This window comes from Phoca vitulina, unplaced genomic scaffold (assembly GCF_004348235.1).
Source record: "Phoca vitulina isolate PV1807 unplaced genomic scaffold, GSC_HSeal_1.0 scaffold6, whole genome shotgun sequence".
NCBI lineage: Eukaryota > Metazoa > Chordata > Mammalia > Carnivora > Phocidae > Phoca > Phoca vitulina.
In genome coordinates, this window is record NW_022589709.1 from 20,643,739 (window position 1) to 20,658,904 (window position 15,166).

A 15,166-nucleotide genomic window follows, 5' to 3' on the forward strand; every position below is an offset into this window, starting at 1 on the left:
GAGAGTCTTACGGAGCAATTGACAACCTTAAGGCGGAAAAGGAGGTTGACATGAAGTGGGAACTGTCCCCAAGGCCAATGGAACTGAAATGGAGCGAATGAAAAGAAGTAGTCACATGCAGTAAGGTGGTGGAGTTGGCAGGGCGTGGTGGGTATGAAGTTTGAGGCCGTGGACCAAGTTTGCTCTTTATTCTAAGTGTCATTGGAAGTCGTTAAAGGGTTTGGTTTTTTTGTTTGTTTGGTTGGGTTTTTTATGTAGCAGAAGAGCAGGTCTGGTTTAAATTCTGAGAGCTGACTCAGGTGTGAAGAACGGAAGGAGGGCAAGAGTAGAAGCAGAGCAATGAGTGTAGTGGCCCGATGTGGCCAAGGTGGACGTGATGTGAGGAGGTGGGGGTCAGTGTGTTTGGTGGTAGAATCAGTGGAAACCGCAGTTGGATTAGATCTGGATGTAAGAGGAAGGGACGGTCTCAAAGAAGATTCTCATGTGTCTCCCATGTATTGCTGGGTGGATGGTGGTAGCATTTACTGAGATGGAGAAGATAGAGAAGGACGAGGTTTGGGGGAAAATCCAGAGTCTCATTTGGTAATGTTAAATTTGAGGTGCTCGTGTGACATCCACATTGGAAATATCAGGAAACAGCTGGACATACGAGACAGGCACTCAGAAGAGAGGTCTGGGCTAAAGAAATTTGGGAGCCAGAGGAACGTAAGTGCCTGTTAAAGTCATGGGACTGGATAAAAGCACCCCGGGGAGCAGGGGGAGTGCTGATAGAGGAGGACAGCCGTGAGTCCCGAGGCAGCGCCAACCCCCACAGATTCATAGAGAATGAGGAGCCAACGAAGGAGACAGAAGAAATGACCTTCAAGGCAGGAAGAAAACCAGTAGAGATCTATCATGCCCCAAGTGAGACAGAACGTTTTCAGAAGGAAGGAGTAGCCTGTTAGTGGGTGTTGCCTGAGAAGGCCTCTAAGATGGGATCGGTCACGAGGAGGTCTGTGAGCTGACTAAAGAGTTTCATCTACTTAGTGGGGACCGAACTGGAGCACGTTGAGTGTTGAAGAGAGTGGTGACTGTTTCAGGAAGTCTTAATGTCAACAAGAACAGAAAAGTATGTTCTTGTAACACCTTACATTGAATCAAGCTTGGAGTTGCCAAAACCTCACGGTGGTTTTAATTACATGCTCACCAGACATCTCCCATGTTGGTGAGTGTCTCTGCATTCTGCTCTAAAATACGTGGTCCTAAGATTGATCCTCAAGGCAAATGGCTTGCAAGCCCCTTACCATTTTAAGAGTCACTTGCATTGTGTATGTGTGAAACCCCCTGTGTCTTTAAGACTTGGTGGTCAGAGTACTATAAATGGGTGTGTGCATGGGAATTGAATCACTGCATCCAGGGCCTCTGTCCCAGGGCAGAAAACAGAGAAGCTGAAGGCTTATTATGCTTTTCTGACTTTGCCACAAACTCATTTGACCTGAATTTAGAGTCCTGAGTCCTATAAAGCGTGAGGTCCCTGCCCACAGCCAGCAGTCGTGGGACTGTCCAGCCTGGAAGGGGTTTGGGACACAATCCACAGTTCCTGTCTGCCGCCCATTCAGAGGCCCTTAGGGACAGTTTCTTACACCCGGATTCATCTTTTGCTTCTGCTCTGTAGTGAGTGGTTCAGAGCACAGGATCTGAGAGGTCAAACTGCCTGAAGGCACTTAACCCTTCCGTGCCTCTACTTACTCTTCTGAGAATGGGGATAATCATACTTAATTCAAAGGGCCACAGAGGGTTATTGAGCAGGGGTTTAACAAATAGTAGCTATTACTGTGGCACTGCTTCTTGTTTGTCCCCGTGGAGGGTGGCTTATTGAAGCGCACCTGTCCTACCTCTCCTGAGGGCCTGAGGTCACGTGGCTGGCTCCTTTCCCTGGTGGATCCTCAGCACCTCACATGGCACCCGGCACCCGGCACATGGTGTGTTGCCGGCTGGGTGGGAAGTAACCACGGGGCCTGTGTGTATTTCCAGTTCACACAGAATTTAGTGATTCTCATACTTAGGGTTGCTTCCTTTATTATTCATGTCAGTTACGTTTGCTAAAACCGCTGACAAGCTCACATCCTAACACGCGTGTCTGGCCTGGATCTAGATTAGATGGCTCAACTATTGGCAAATGAATTGTAATCCTAATGTGAAATCGTGAAAAGAGATTTTTCTTCCTTTGTAGCCGCATCGAGCACCTCAAATCCCAAAATGACCTCCTGACCATAACGCTGGAAGAATGCAAAAGCAACGCTGAGAGGATGAGCATGCTGGTGGGAAAGTATGAGTCCAATGCCACGGCCCTGCGGCTGGCCCTGCAGTACAGGTAGGGAAGTGCAGGCCCTGCGTGCGCGTGTGCAAGGTTGCGGGGGGCGGGAGGTTAACTTAGAAATCATCCACAGTAACCTGCCTCAAAGTAGAAACCAGGCTTTTAGAACACATATGGAGGGGGTTGGACCAGCAAATACTAATGTGATACATACTGAAAATCCATTAGCACCTTGTGGCAATTAAGAAAAGAAGAGTAATGAGTATGGTATTGGAAAATTGAGATGTTTCTGCCAGCATGTTCAACTTAAATATTATTTTCTTCAAGTAATATCATTCAAAATATTTATTTTCGTATTTATATATCCATTTGCTCTTTCCAGTCTTTTTTCATTGTCCTATATATTTTACATTGTTATAAATCTAGGACATTCTGTTTCTTCAGTTTATGGTGGTTTTGTAATGTTGCTTAAGGGTCTGCCTGCATTTTGAATGGCTGTATCCCCTGGATCAAGTTTATATGTTGTTGTTTTGTTTACTCAGTTCTCTAAAAGACATTTAGACTTTTGCAGACTTAGGATATTAAAATACTTTAGTATCCTAATAAAATAATTTTATGGTGAATAATGTAATACAGATAATACCTTCATTCTTTTGAATATTTTCCTTGGAATAAAATCTCCAAAGCAGGAATTAATAGGTCAAAGGATATGAATATTTTTGTGGCTCTTCAGGCACGCTCCCAGTTTTTCCCCATAAAAACAAGCCAGTTTAAATGACTGCAGTTCATTCATCGATGAGCAAGTGGTATATGAATGTTCCACTTTTTTTCAGCCTCATCAGCTTTGGAATTTATCTGTTTTTAAGTTACTATTTGTTTCGTAGCTACAAAGCTATGCATTATTGTTTTCAGAGGTTTCTGTTATTAGTGGCACCCCTTAGGCATATTTGCCAAGATCCCAGAGTAGTGACTGTACCTTATTCTTAGCACCCTCCGAAAAGATCAATATGTTTTAAGAAACTTTAAGAAACTTTGTTTCTTCACAAAACAAAATCAAACCCCAAAACCTATGAGACCAGGGGCGCCTGGGTGGCTCAATCGGTTAAGCATCCGACTCTTGACCTCAGCTCAGGTCTTGATCTCAGGGTCGTGAGTTCAAGCCCCATGTTGGGCTCTATCTATGCTGGGCGTGGAGCCTACTTAAAAAAACAAAACACATGAGGGGCGCCTGGGTGGCTCAGTCGTTAAGCGTCTGCCTTCGGCTCAGGTCATGATCCCGGGGTCCTGGGATCTGGCCCCACATCAGGCTCCCTGCTCAGCGGGAAGCCTGCTTCTCCCTCTCCCTGCTGCTCCCCCTGCTTGTGTTCCCTCTCTTGCTGTCTCTCTCTCTGTCAAAATAAATAAAATCTTTTAAAAAAGAACAAAACACATGAGACCAAAGCTAGAGCACGATCGTGCTAGTTTACAGACCCACCAAAGCAAGCAGATAACCCACCTGTGATAACTCTTGAGACAGGCTCTTCTGCAGCCTGCCTCTGATCTGTGTGGATGAAGCAGTGTCGCAGGGTCTCTAACTTGAAAGAGGGACTGCCCATGAAAAGAGGAGCGGCCAACACCCGGGGCTAGTGATGGGGTTTATCCTTTTCTCTTATCTCTTAGTGAAAGAAGATGAAAGTGAGACAATAGACAAACAGATGGTCTGTTGACTAAATGTTGAGTAAAGCAACATTTCCCCTGCTTAGCTGAGAGAAGCTAATCGGTTATTTGCTTGGCAGGGAAATTTCTGCACTGCAGGCATCTTGTCCCGGACTACTCAGGCATTACGCACACATTCCACTTCCTGTGCCGACGTGGGTCCCTGTGGGTCACACGTGGCAGTGGGGAAGGGGTCCCTCCTAGATCCTATACCTGGTGTGTCCAGTGATGACAGGCATGAAGAAGAGAGACTGATTTCTTCCTCTTAGAAATTCACATTTGTCAGAGACTTCGTAAGTGTTTCAAAGGGCAACCTTACAAGCATCTGGTAGAACCTTCTGTGATGATGGGCCTGTTACCTGTCTGCGCTGTCCAGTGTGGTAACTGCTAGCCACGTGTGGCTCTTAAACATACGATACATGGCTATCGCAACAGAGGAACTGAATTTTTCATTTTACTTAAATTCTTTTTACTTTAAATAGCCACATGTGGCTAGGGGCTACTACAGGTCTGGGTCAAAATAGTCTTCTTTCTGGGGCCTTCTTTCTTTCTTTCTACCAATTATTGTGTAACTATTTCTTGTGGCACAGTTTCTAGGGTCAGGAAGCTGGGAGTGACTTCTCTGGGTTGCGTTCCAGCTCGGAGTCTCTTAGGCGGTCCTGCTCAAGCGGTCAGCCAGGGCTGTGTCATCTGAAACCTTAACCAGAGCTGGCTGATGTGCTTCTAGGGAGGCCCATTCACACAGCTGTTTGGTGGAGTCCTCAGTCCTTCACTCACTGTTGGCTGGAAGCCTTAGTTCCTCACCACATGGGTCTCTCCATGGGGCTGCTCGAGAGTCTTTAAGACGTGGCAGCTGGCCTTCTCTAGAGAGGATGATCCAAGAGAAAAAGTGAAGGGAGAGAGAGAGAGGGAGTGACCAAGATGGAAGTCACGATGCTTTTAAATAACCTCATCTTAGAAATGACATCCCATATCCTCTTAGTCACATAGACCAACTCTGGTACAGTGCAGAAGGAGCTAACACAAGGGTGAGGATACCAGCATATGGGATCAGTGGGGGCCATCGTGGAGGCTGGCTACCATAGGCATATTACCTTTCCTTTTTAGCCGATTGTTAAAGAGGCATTAAATTTAACTCTCCCACTTTCATTGCTTCCCTTGTATTTTTCTACATCCTAGTTCAAGTATGTATTTGTTTTGAGAGAGAGAGCGCGCACTTGGGTGCGAGTGGGGGTGGGGAGTGGCAGAAGGACAGGGAGAGAGAGAATCCCAAGCAGGCTCTACACGGGGCTCGATCTCACCACCCTGAGCCCAAATCAAGAGTTGAATGCTTAACTGACTGAGCCACCCAGGCGCCCCTAGATCCTAGTTTAAAGTAAAAGTTTAAGTTAAGTAGAAAGGGGGGAGGGTGGGCAACATAGCAGAGCCCCAAGCCCTTGGCTTTATGCAGGAATATTTGCGGGTCTTTCCTCACTTGCATGGACAGCGAGGTTGGAGCTGCTTCCCCGGGGGCGCAGTGCCGCCCTGAGGAGGCCCACCGTCCTCTGCCAGAACTGAGGGTACGCTGTGCTTCTGTCCCAGTGAGCAGTGCATAGAAGCCTACGAACTCCTCCTGGCACTGGCCGAGAGCGAGCAGAGCCTCATCCTGGGGCAGTTCCGGGCGGCCGGCGTGGGCTCCTCCCCTGGTGAGTGTGGCCCGAGTCCCTCCCTCCCTCCCTCTGCCTTCTCGTCCCCTGCCTCCCTTGCTCCGTGGTGCCCCCATTTCGCTGTTGGCATTGGAACACCTCCCGACGACACGAAATTCGCTTGTCAAGTGTGTTTTTCGTTTCTTCCTCATGACTGAATGAGTAAATTGTTTATGTTGAATGCAGCAAGAACTGGAGTGGAAACAGAATTACGGGCAAGTTAAAACAAACAAGCCCTCTTAGGAAACATACTCTCCCAGGCCAGCAGTAGGACCAGATGGAGCAGGAGGCCCACGGTTTGTGATGAAAGGGACCGACTTTCCCACAGCCTCTCTGGGATGCTGATTGTTAAGGGTCCCTTTGCTGCCCACGTGGCCTTTGCGGAGACTCGCTGCTTCTTTTGGCTGCCTGGCCTCAGGTTTGTTCTTTTGGGCGGTTTTGAGGCATGGGCTCCCCCTCTCTGGTCTCCAGGTGCCTTGTGAACACAGAGGAAGTGGTTTCTCACCCTGCTGTCCGCTGCAGAGGGCTATCCCCGGAGCGCAGGCCCAGCCCTGTGGGGGAACAGAGCGGTCCGCTGACCCACTCGCCTCCCCCGCCCCGGGGGCATGTGTCCTGTCGGCCCACTCTGTACCTCAGATCTGCACCGCCCCCTACAACGACCCCTCAATTTTGAGTAACTGGAAGAGGTATATAATTGAAAAAGACACAATTGTGTCATCCTGGTTAGCAGTATTTGCTAAAACTTGGCCTGTGCTTGTGCAGGGCCTTACAGTAGTGTGAGGAGGACACAGGAGAAATAGTGCTTAGGAGGGAAGAGAGATCAAGGGAGAGAGGTTGCCATAGCTCAGTGCCGTGGCCTGGATGCTCCCGCAGCCTCCGCTTTAGAACAGTAGCTTCTTTGGAGAAGCACCGACAGGTACACAGAAAACTGTTTAACTCCAGAGCCGAACCTGGGCAGGTGGACGAACCAGGAGTCCCCGGCCACGGGAACCAGGCCATCTGCCAGGGACGGGCTTCTCGGCCGGGGCCGGGAGCCTCCACTGGGGCCGTCCTTCCAGGAGGCACCTTTCGAAGAATGTCTGCATCAGGGCCCCTGCGGACTGCAGCTCCGCCCCCACCCCGCTGTTCTCACCAGCTCCTGCCCCTCCCCCTCCCCTGTGGTCGAGCTTGGGCACTGACCACTCACAGGTGTTTCCTCCTTCAGTTTTGACCTGGACAGGAATCTGAAGCAAATCTGAAGGAAAGGAAGTATCCTGGGCATTAATTTCCTGCTTCATATCTAAGTTATGAGACAAGGGAGCAGGCCTCCATTTGTATGGGTGACCTCTCTCTCTCTCTCTCTCTCTCTCTTTTAAATAGAATTAACATCCCGCCCCAGAAGTAGAAACTCTGCCAGCATTTCCATTAGAAACCTCATTTTTCAGGGTCTTTCCACTAAACCATAAAACTTTATACCTCATATTAAACAGATCCTAAAATGATCTTGGCCTGCTGTCAAGTTTTTTTTTTTTTTAATATATGTATTAAGGAAAATGATCAATTAAAGGGGAAAAAAAATCAATCCTCTTATTTCCAGTTTGTATCATCAGACAATGTCTTTAAACCATCCTGCCCTGGAAAGGCACCTTTCATTAGGCTTGTCTCTACTTGACGCAGTTACTTGGTAGGAGCTGGAAGGGCTTATATAAATCTGCATTTAAAATACTTAAAATCAATAATGAAATGCTTTGCATTAACATAATCCTGGGTAGCTCATGATATATTTATAGAATGAGCCAGTCAGTATTACCATGCCTGCTTCACAGAATTCGAAGAGCTGTCAGTTGGTGAGACAGATGTAAGATACCTCGTTTGTGGAAGGAAGGACGGACTGATGGAAGGAAGGGAGGGAGGGAGAAAGGAAGGAAGAAAGGCAGACATGAAAGCTGTCAGAGACATGGCCGCAGGGGGCCCAGGGAAGCTCAGCCTGCAGGACGGAGGCGCCCACACTTCTTCCCCACTCTCCGTAAAGCTGTGAGTTGGCTTACCTGGAGCAGCTCCCTGTTAAATCTCCCTTCCATTCCGCTGACGGCAGCAGTGGACCTGCCATTCTGGTGAGCAAGTACTGGTTGATGACATTACCCCCAGTACCAGCCCCAGTGGTTTTTTCTGTTTCTTGTTGATGGCACAGGCATTCGTTACACTCATTCTAGATGACTTAAACCAGTGGTTTTCAAACTGTGCCGTGGGAAGCTGGAGGAGTGTCTTAGGGCCTCAGCAGTGGGCTCGGAGGATGGGAGGACCCGGAGTGTATGACCCCCACACCTATTCACGTCAGCCGGTTCTGCATTTACCATTTTGGTGTCTTAGGCTTCAGCACATGGTTCCATTTGAAAGCATCTGGAAGACTAGGGATGTAGGCTGAAGAGGTAGCAAGCTGGTGACTTGTTGGGCCACTGTGGTTTTTAAAACACAACAAGAACGTGAACATTTTCAACCGGGAAGTCGCCGTCTGGCTTTGAGTGGGTGCCAGCCACTCCTGAGGTCTCGCTCCAGCCCAGGTACCTGATTTCTGGAGGCATTGGGGCTCACCACTGACAGTGTCCCAGCGGAGACAGGAAAGTCAGGGATAGCACCTGCCACAGAAAAGACACTGCTGATCTCAAGTTCTCATTTTAACTATTCGGTGTGTTTCTCTTGCCTACCCAAAGCTCTAAGCAAAGCTCTGGATGTGTGCAGGGCACAGTTTGGTCCTCGTTCATGAGAAAGTGCCACCGCAGGAAAGAATGGCCAAGTGGTAGATTGCAACTGAGTGGGGGAAGTCAGGAGCCTGGATAATTAGAAAATCATAGCATGTTAGAGCTAGAGACAGACCTCAGAGATCGCCCTGCCAGCCCTTCATCGATAGGGTCAGTAGAGCCCAGAGCAGAGACATGCCTTGCTCCATATAGTCTCTAAGTGACGGCGCCCAGCCCCGCACATGGGTCTCTTCATTGGCCATCCACTGCTAGTTTCTCTCCCCACCGGGCCACCTCTGCCCTGAGTAACGAACAACCGATGATCTGACCATGCTCCCAGGCTTGTCTCCTGTAGAACTGTGTTGATTAATCCTTTGGCCTCTTTGCAACGTAGGAGACCACTCAGGGGATGAAAACATCACTCAGATGCTCAAGCGCGCTCACGACTGCCGGAAGACAGCTGAGAACGCGGCCAAGGCCCTGCTCATGAAGCTGGACGGCAGCTGCGGGGGTGCCTTTGCCGTGGCCGGCTGCAGCGTGCAGCCCTGGGAGAGCCTGTCCTCCAACAGCCACACCAGGTAATTCCCGGCCCTCCTGCCACCAGACGGACGTGTGTCTGCGTGTGGTCTGTTCACCAGGCTTGACATGTGGTGACCCAGCTCTCAGAGACTGTGAGGCTTGGATGAGGACAGCGTTGTCCCCGTGCTTGCAGCCTGCTCTGTCCGGGGAGTCGGGGGATCAGCATGGGAGAGCTGGGAAAGGCCTTCCGTGGCCAGTGTGGGAACCACAGCCCAGAGAGAAGGGGACGTTGGCTCAAGAAGGTGGAACCTGAAGATGGAGCCCGAACCTCCCTTTCTGTCTGGTGCTCTCTCCCCCACTTTGTTCTGTTCGCCATTTCTTCATAGTTTTTGATTTCTGAGAGTATTTGGGGTAGCGTGAGGCCCATTTGCTGCAAACGGTCCCTAAGTACCCATGACCCACACTGCATCCTATTTCCAGGCTGCATTCTCTGCCCCCTTCTCCTCAGGCCTCTGTCCTTTGTAAGCTTTTCTTGGGCAATAGCCTCCTCTTTTCCCATCTCTTTTGCTCTGCAAAATGATACCAAATTCATAGCAGGTACTCAGCAGACGCTCAGTGATGAACCTGAGTTTAGGTTCTGTGTCTGTGAATCTAGAAAACTGCAGTGGGTACGTGAAAAAGATGGGGAGGAAAGCAGTGAAGACCTGGCTAAGCATAATTTGCTGAAGCCATTGGATTCTTGCAGGAGCGGGGAGAGGATCAGAATGGAGCCTCTGCTAGCCATCTTCTCATGTTTTACCACCAAAGCCCTACAACCATGAATGCCTTCCCTTTACATATCAGTTCTCGGTCTAGAAAGTACTTTGTTACAGATTTTCATATGGTAGCCAAATCACAAAAGACAGGAAGGGTGACTTACCCCATTCGCACAGGTGAGAAAGCCTCAGCTCCGAGATCTGTAAGGGACTTGGCTAAATAAGGTCTCACCGCTGATAGAGGGGAATCAGGACTGAGCCCCAGCACTTTGGCACCAAGCATATTATTCTTGCCACTACAACAGGTTGGATATCATGACGTTAAAAAAACAGCACCCACTTGCAGATCAAGTGCCAAGAACCACATAAGGCTAGATGGAATCTCAAGAGCCAAAGGAGAAATACTCATGTTTCCTCGGTGCCTGAAAGCAACTTAACATTGCCATCTCTCTCTGAACCGGCAGGACCCAGCCATCTGCCTGAGTGCCTCCATTTACCTGCCCTGGACCCGGGGCCTCAGGAGAGGGGCCGTTCCCAGTAACGGAGTTGGCCAGGTGCCCACAAACTCAAGGGAGTTAGTTGCTTTTGACTCCAGCACACCAATCGTCTTATTCAGTGAAACAGAGATTATAATTTATTTTTTTCTTAAAACCACATTCTTCTGCTTAACACAGAAAGCAGATGCTCTTCTTAATGACTTTCCCAGATGTGTATGATCTGTAATTTCCTTGTTCGTTTAGAGTAGAAACGTAGTCCTCGTGTTGTCACTGATACTGTTCTGTTGAGTTAGTGAACATGAGAAGAAAGTTGACGGGGAATATATGCTGTTTCAGTAGCTTCTAAGGAGCATGTTACACATCTTTTGCTCACACCTCCCCACCCCCAAAATAATTTTGTTTTAATCCAAATCAGAGACAAATTTGGAGTCTGTCAAAAGTAAGAACTCTCACCATCCTTTTAGGGAAGATCCTGGTTTTGAACGCTTGTTAGAAATACCTTAATGTATAGGTGAGCCTTGATTCTGAGACAGCTTTCTTAGAGAAATTTCATTTTTGGTGATATATTAACGCAGGTTGAGATCAGTTCAGGACATGGTCTTTCTTTTTAAGGATGATCTCACAAAAGAATGGCCCTTGAACTAATTTCAGTCTCAAATGGGTTTTCCATCAAAGTACCAGGACTTTAGTTCAGATTTCACTCCGTTGTCCTTAAAAATTCATTTTCACCCTCCCACCCAAGTGCGAGCAGCCAGGGTGGGCACGAAAGCACCACACGCAGGCCGTTCGGGTGGCACACCACATTCTTTGGTCCTGACACAACCAATCTACTTGAAGCGACATGTGGGCTCTGAAAAAACGTCCCAAACCACCAACGCTTTTCATAATTACAATGACTAATTTTGTGTGTAAATCTTGCCATTCCAGCTCAGACATCCCCCCATGTCAAGTTTAGGGGAGAAAGAAATGGAGTTTTCTGTGTCAGAGCTTTACATGGCTTCATAACCCCCTTTCCTCCCACTGTCACCAGCTGGTGCAGAGAATCCCAGAGTCCGCTGTTCCTCAAGGTCTCAGGAGAGGAACGCTGAGTGTCAGGTCTCCAGATGCCTTTCTGGCAGCGGACGAACAGCCCCTGATGACAGGAGGGTCGTGGTTTGGGAAAGGAGCAGCAGCAGAGCAGTTCCCAGCAAGGAGAATAAAAATGGTAGCCAGCCTATCAGCTGACTGTTGGCAGGAGCCCAGAGACACTGCTGTTTCGCTTTTGAAAAATTCAACCATAGCCTCATCAGGAGTTATCATTGTCTTAATGGACAGAGGAACTAGGTAATGTTGATGGCCTGGATAGCTTTATCAGCCTCTCACAACAGAGAGGCCAGTGGACTAAATTATTGAGGTGGGAATAGGGAATCCTTAATCAAGCCCACCCTTCCTGTCCAGCATCACAATTTCAGTTCATTCCATGGAAGCACAGTCATCGATCTAAATCTACAGAAGGACATGTGGCCAAGACAGAATAAGCCTCAGCAGGTCTGCTGTAGTGGAGACTAGAGCTGCGTCCCTCCTGTCCCACCATTGGGTCGGGATCATGGTGAGCTGTGGGAGTCCGGTGATGGCAGCCTCGCGGGTGAGCCGCTGGGCACCTTCCGGGTGTCCGGGTTCCGCCTGGCTGACCATTCACCCCCAAAGTGGAATAAGGGCAGTGGAACTCAGGATGCCCACCTTTCACCTTCTAAGCTCGTCTTCTTAGGTGAAGTCTCACTGGAGCAGAAAGGAGGGTGGATGACAGTGGAACCCTGTCCTTTGAAGGGATGGATGGGATTAGAATGGCCGGCCCATTAGGAAAGGCCGGGGCCACCACCATCAGCAAGCTTTGGGGAGTGAGAGACCAGATCTGGCTGTTGTAACTGTAATCTTCACGTCCCTCTGAAGAAGGGAGTTGCTTTCTCCTCCCAAGTGTCAGGAGAGTCCATCCAAAGTCCTTGGGATTAATGCTTAGAAGCGCTAGTAGATTCTAAAGTCCACCTCAGACACATTCCCCAACATGACAGCATGGTGCTCAGGCCTGCTGCTCAAATGTCCTTGTCATTTATTTTTTAGGCTCTGTGAAAACTAGGTAGAGAGCTGAAATGCCTTTTTTTTTTTAATACTACCTGATTTCAAAAGAATTACATGATCATTTTTTTTTAAGATTTTATTTATTTATTTGACAGAGAGAGAGAGAGCATGAGCAGGGGGAGAGGCAGAGGGAGAAGCAGGCTCCCCACTGAGCAGGGAGCCCGATGTGGGGCTCGATCCCAGGACCCCGCGATCATGACCCGAGCTGAAGGCAGACGCTTAACCGACTGCACCACCCAGGCGCCCCAGAATTAAGTGATCATTTTAAAACTAGATAATTAAAATCCAAGCATTATATCAAATTCTCCATTGGGAGGACCCTCACTGGAAAGGACACTGCAAACAGTTTGGGGTATATTTCCACAGATTTACCTGTCCAGTTTTTCCTTTGTTAAGACCCTTGGCTGACCCTTTCTTTCCCACGTGGCCATTCGTATCTGTCAGTAGCTGCGCACTCCCATTGGGTGGCAGACAGTCCATTGTGTATTCAAGCAGCTTCCTCTTGTCGGACATTTCTCCCCACCTTTTCACTATTAACCGTTAGAGCTGCCGTCCTTGACTGCATGCCGGTCCCTCTTGTGCAGTTTCTGTGGGAAACTCAAAGAAACCAAATTTGCTGGCCCGAAAATGATTGTTTCCAGTATCAAATAGCCCTCCATACGTGATCAAGTTATTCTCCTCTTCCTCCACACCCTTGCTAAAACTGGGTAGTATAGATTTTTTCGATTTGGCTGATCTCTGGACAAAAAATACCCTTAATACTTTGCTTTCTACCTCCTAATTGTTGATATCTTGGTATGTTACCAGTGACTGAGTGAGGAAAAGGTTAATGTTTGGTTGAGAGAGGTCTCATTTCCAACACTGTTATAAGGACACCTTTAAAAATGGCTGTGGAAATAGAATCTGTTTCTCATTTTGACTTTCAGCTAAGTTCTTGGGAGCTTTCTGGAACCAGGCAGGTTTTGAGGACTTCAGTTATCTGGCAACGGATTTTCCCTGTATTTTGTTAGATAATTTTTCTTCGTATAACCTCCACTTCTCCTCCTAGAGAATTCTGATAACCATCCGAGAGAATATAGACCTAAAAGGTTAGGATTGTGTTTAGGTGTTTTTAGTCCTTAGTGACAATTGTCGGACGAGGTGAGGAGGTACCCACAGCCAACACTCCAAGATGCAGGCAGTTGACAAGGCCCACCTTCTGCTTGGAGGAATGGGGCCATTTAGGAGTGGCTGACCCCCTCCTTCAAGTAAATTTAAAATGCTCAGTAAAACAGAAGGCCAGCCTGATGGCATTTTCCTTCTGAAAATGAGCTGCCCCTTGATGGAAATGAGATCTTAATGGGGGCCAGATAAGACATTGATAAAAACTCAGGGGAAAACCCATCTCTGGTTTTTGTGGCAAAGAAATGAAATGCCATTCTAGCTTTTTGCTATGACAAGATGAGGAGGCTGCAGAGAAATAGATTTTTCTTCTAAAAAGCAGGATAGGGAGTTGTCTTGAGGATGAGGCTGGGACACAAAGAAGGGGGACAGAAGACCAGATATTTGAAACCCACAGCTGCTTAACTAAACCTGAGTCCGTGTGCCGTTGTGGCCAGGGCAGGTGGAAGGGTTTGGTGTCCCAGGTGGCCGGCACTCCCCCTCCACCCCCCTGGCTGTAGGCCACCCCACGTGCAGTGTGCCAGAAGATTCCTGGCACCTCATGGACGCGGAGCAAAGCCAGCAGGAGGGGGCTCCAGCAGAGCATCCGGGAAAGGAGAAGCCCACATGACCTGGCCCAGCTTACTGAAAAAACAGAGCAGAATGCAAAGACGGGCTGTTCCACCATTCTGGGGTGGGCTGGGGCTCTCCACCTGCAGCCCTCCCCGAAATCGCTCTCAGAGAACAGGCCTCCCACCCTGGAGACGAGGAGTGACCGGTCCGGGTGGACAGTGATTCATTCCCCCTTGACAGCTGAGACCATCCAGCATTCCAAGCTGGGAGAGCTAATGGATGACCTACCCCGGGCCCCACAGCCAGTGGCAGGCCCTCAGGAGACCGGCAGCGCCTTTGTCGGCTGCAGGAGGCAGAGGAGAGGCCAGAGGCTTCCCTGCCTTTCACACCGTCACAATCCTATTCCACAGTGGAACATTAAGGCACAAAGCAGAATTGTAATTAACCTCCCTGATCCAGTCCCCGCCGGCTTCCCAGACGGGAGGGAGGGAAGCCACAGGGGCTTCGGGGGATGCAGTGCGTAGCTGGAAATCAAACTTCGCCCTGGTAAGAGCATTTTAGAATGCTGAGCGTCCCACAAGGGTCCATCTGGGGAGGGAGATCTTTTTTCTTTTTTGAAAACTATACCCATGGTAGAGACAGTGAGATAAAGGCCTCCCCCCACCCCTAGCCAGGTATCAGGGCTCAGACCCTCAGGGGTCTAGGACGCCCCAAAGCCGGTCAGCCTCTGCCCACCTGTGTTGGTGTTTCCTAGAACATTCTAGGTGGTTTCTCTAGTCCCGTTGAGCACTTGCTGTATTGCTTCTCCCTCAGCCCGGGTATTCTGCATGACCTGCTAGGTGGTTGTCTTACCTAGAGGGAGCCCCTGAGCCTGTGCAGGGAGGTGCTGGGAAGGGCACAGATGTTTCTCCAACTCCCCCAGAACGAGTGCTGCACTAGCCGGCCCTGCCCACTTCGGGACCCATCGTCTCCCTTCCAACAGCCTGGTGAGAGGGGAATTATTCGGATTCCCACTTTACTGCAGCCTGGGAACGTTGGGTCGTTTACTCTGGACCATAAAGCTAGGCAGTGGCAGAGGAAGAACATCTACTCAGGTCTGTCTGGTGTTAGAGGTGTGCTCATAATCACTGGCACTTGCCAGATCAGCCCAAGAGTGTATGGCCTCTCCCTAGAG

General features: G+C 49.0%; 1 protein-coding gene across 4 annotated transcripts in view; it reads left to right on the plus strand.

Annotated features, from left to right (window-relative positions):
- Positions 1-15,166, plus strand: part of MCC (MCC regulator of WNT signaling pathway) — a 386,129-nt gene that overhangs the window by 345,304 nt on the left and 25,659 nt on the right. For all 4 annotated transcript variants that reach the window (XM_032403844.1, XM_032403845.1, XM_032403846.1 and 1 more), the window contains 3 exons: positions 2,213-2,353; positions 5,573-5,676; positions 8,788-8,971. In XM_032403844.1, coding sequence (XP_032259735.1) covers positions 2,213-2,353; positions 5,573-5,676; positions 8,788-8,971 — 429 coding nt within the window. The remainder of the gene's footprint in view (positions 1-2,212; positions 2,354-5,572; positions 5,677-8,787; positions 8,972-15,166) is intronic.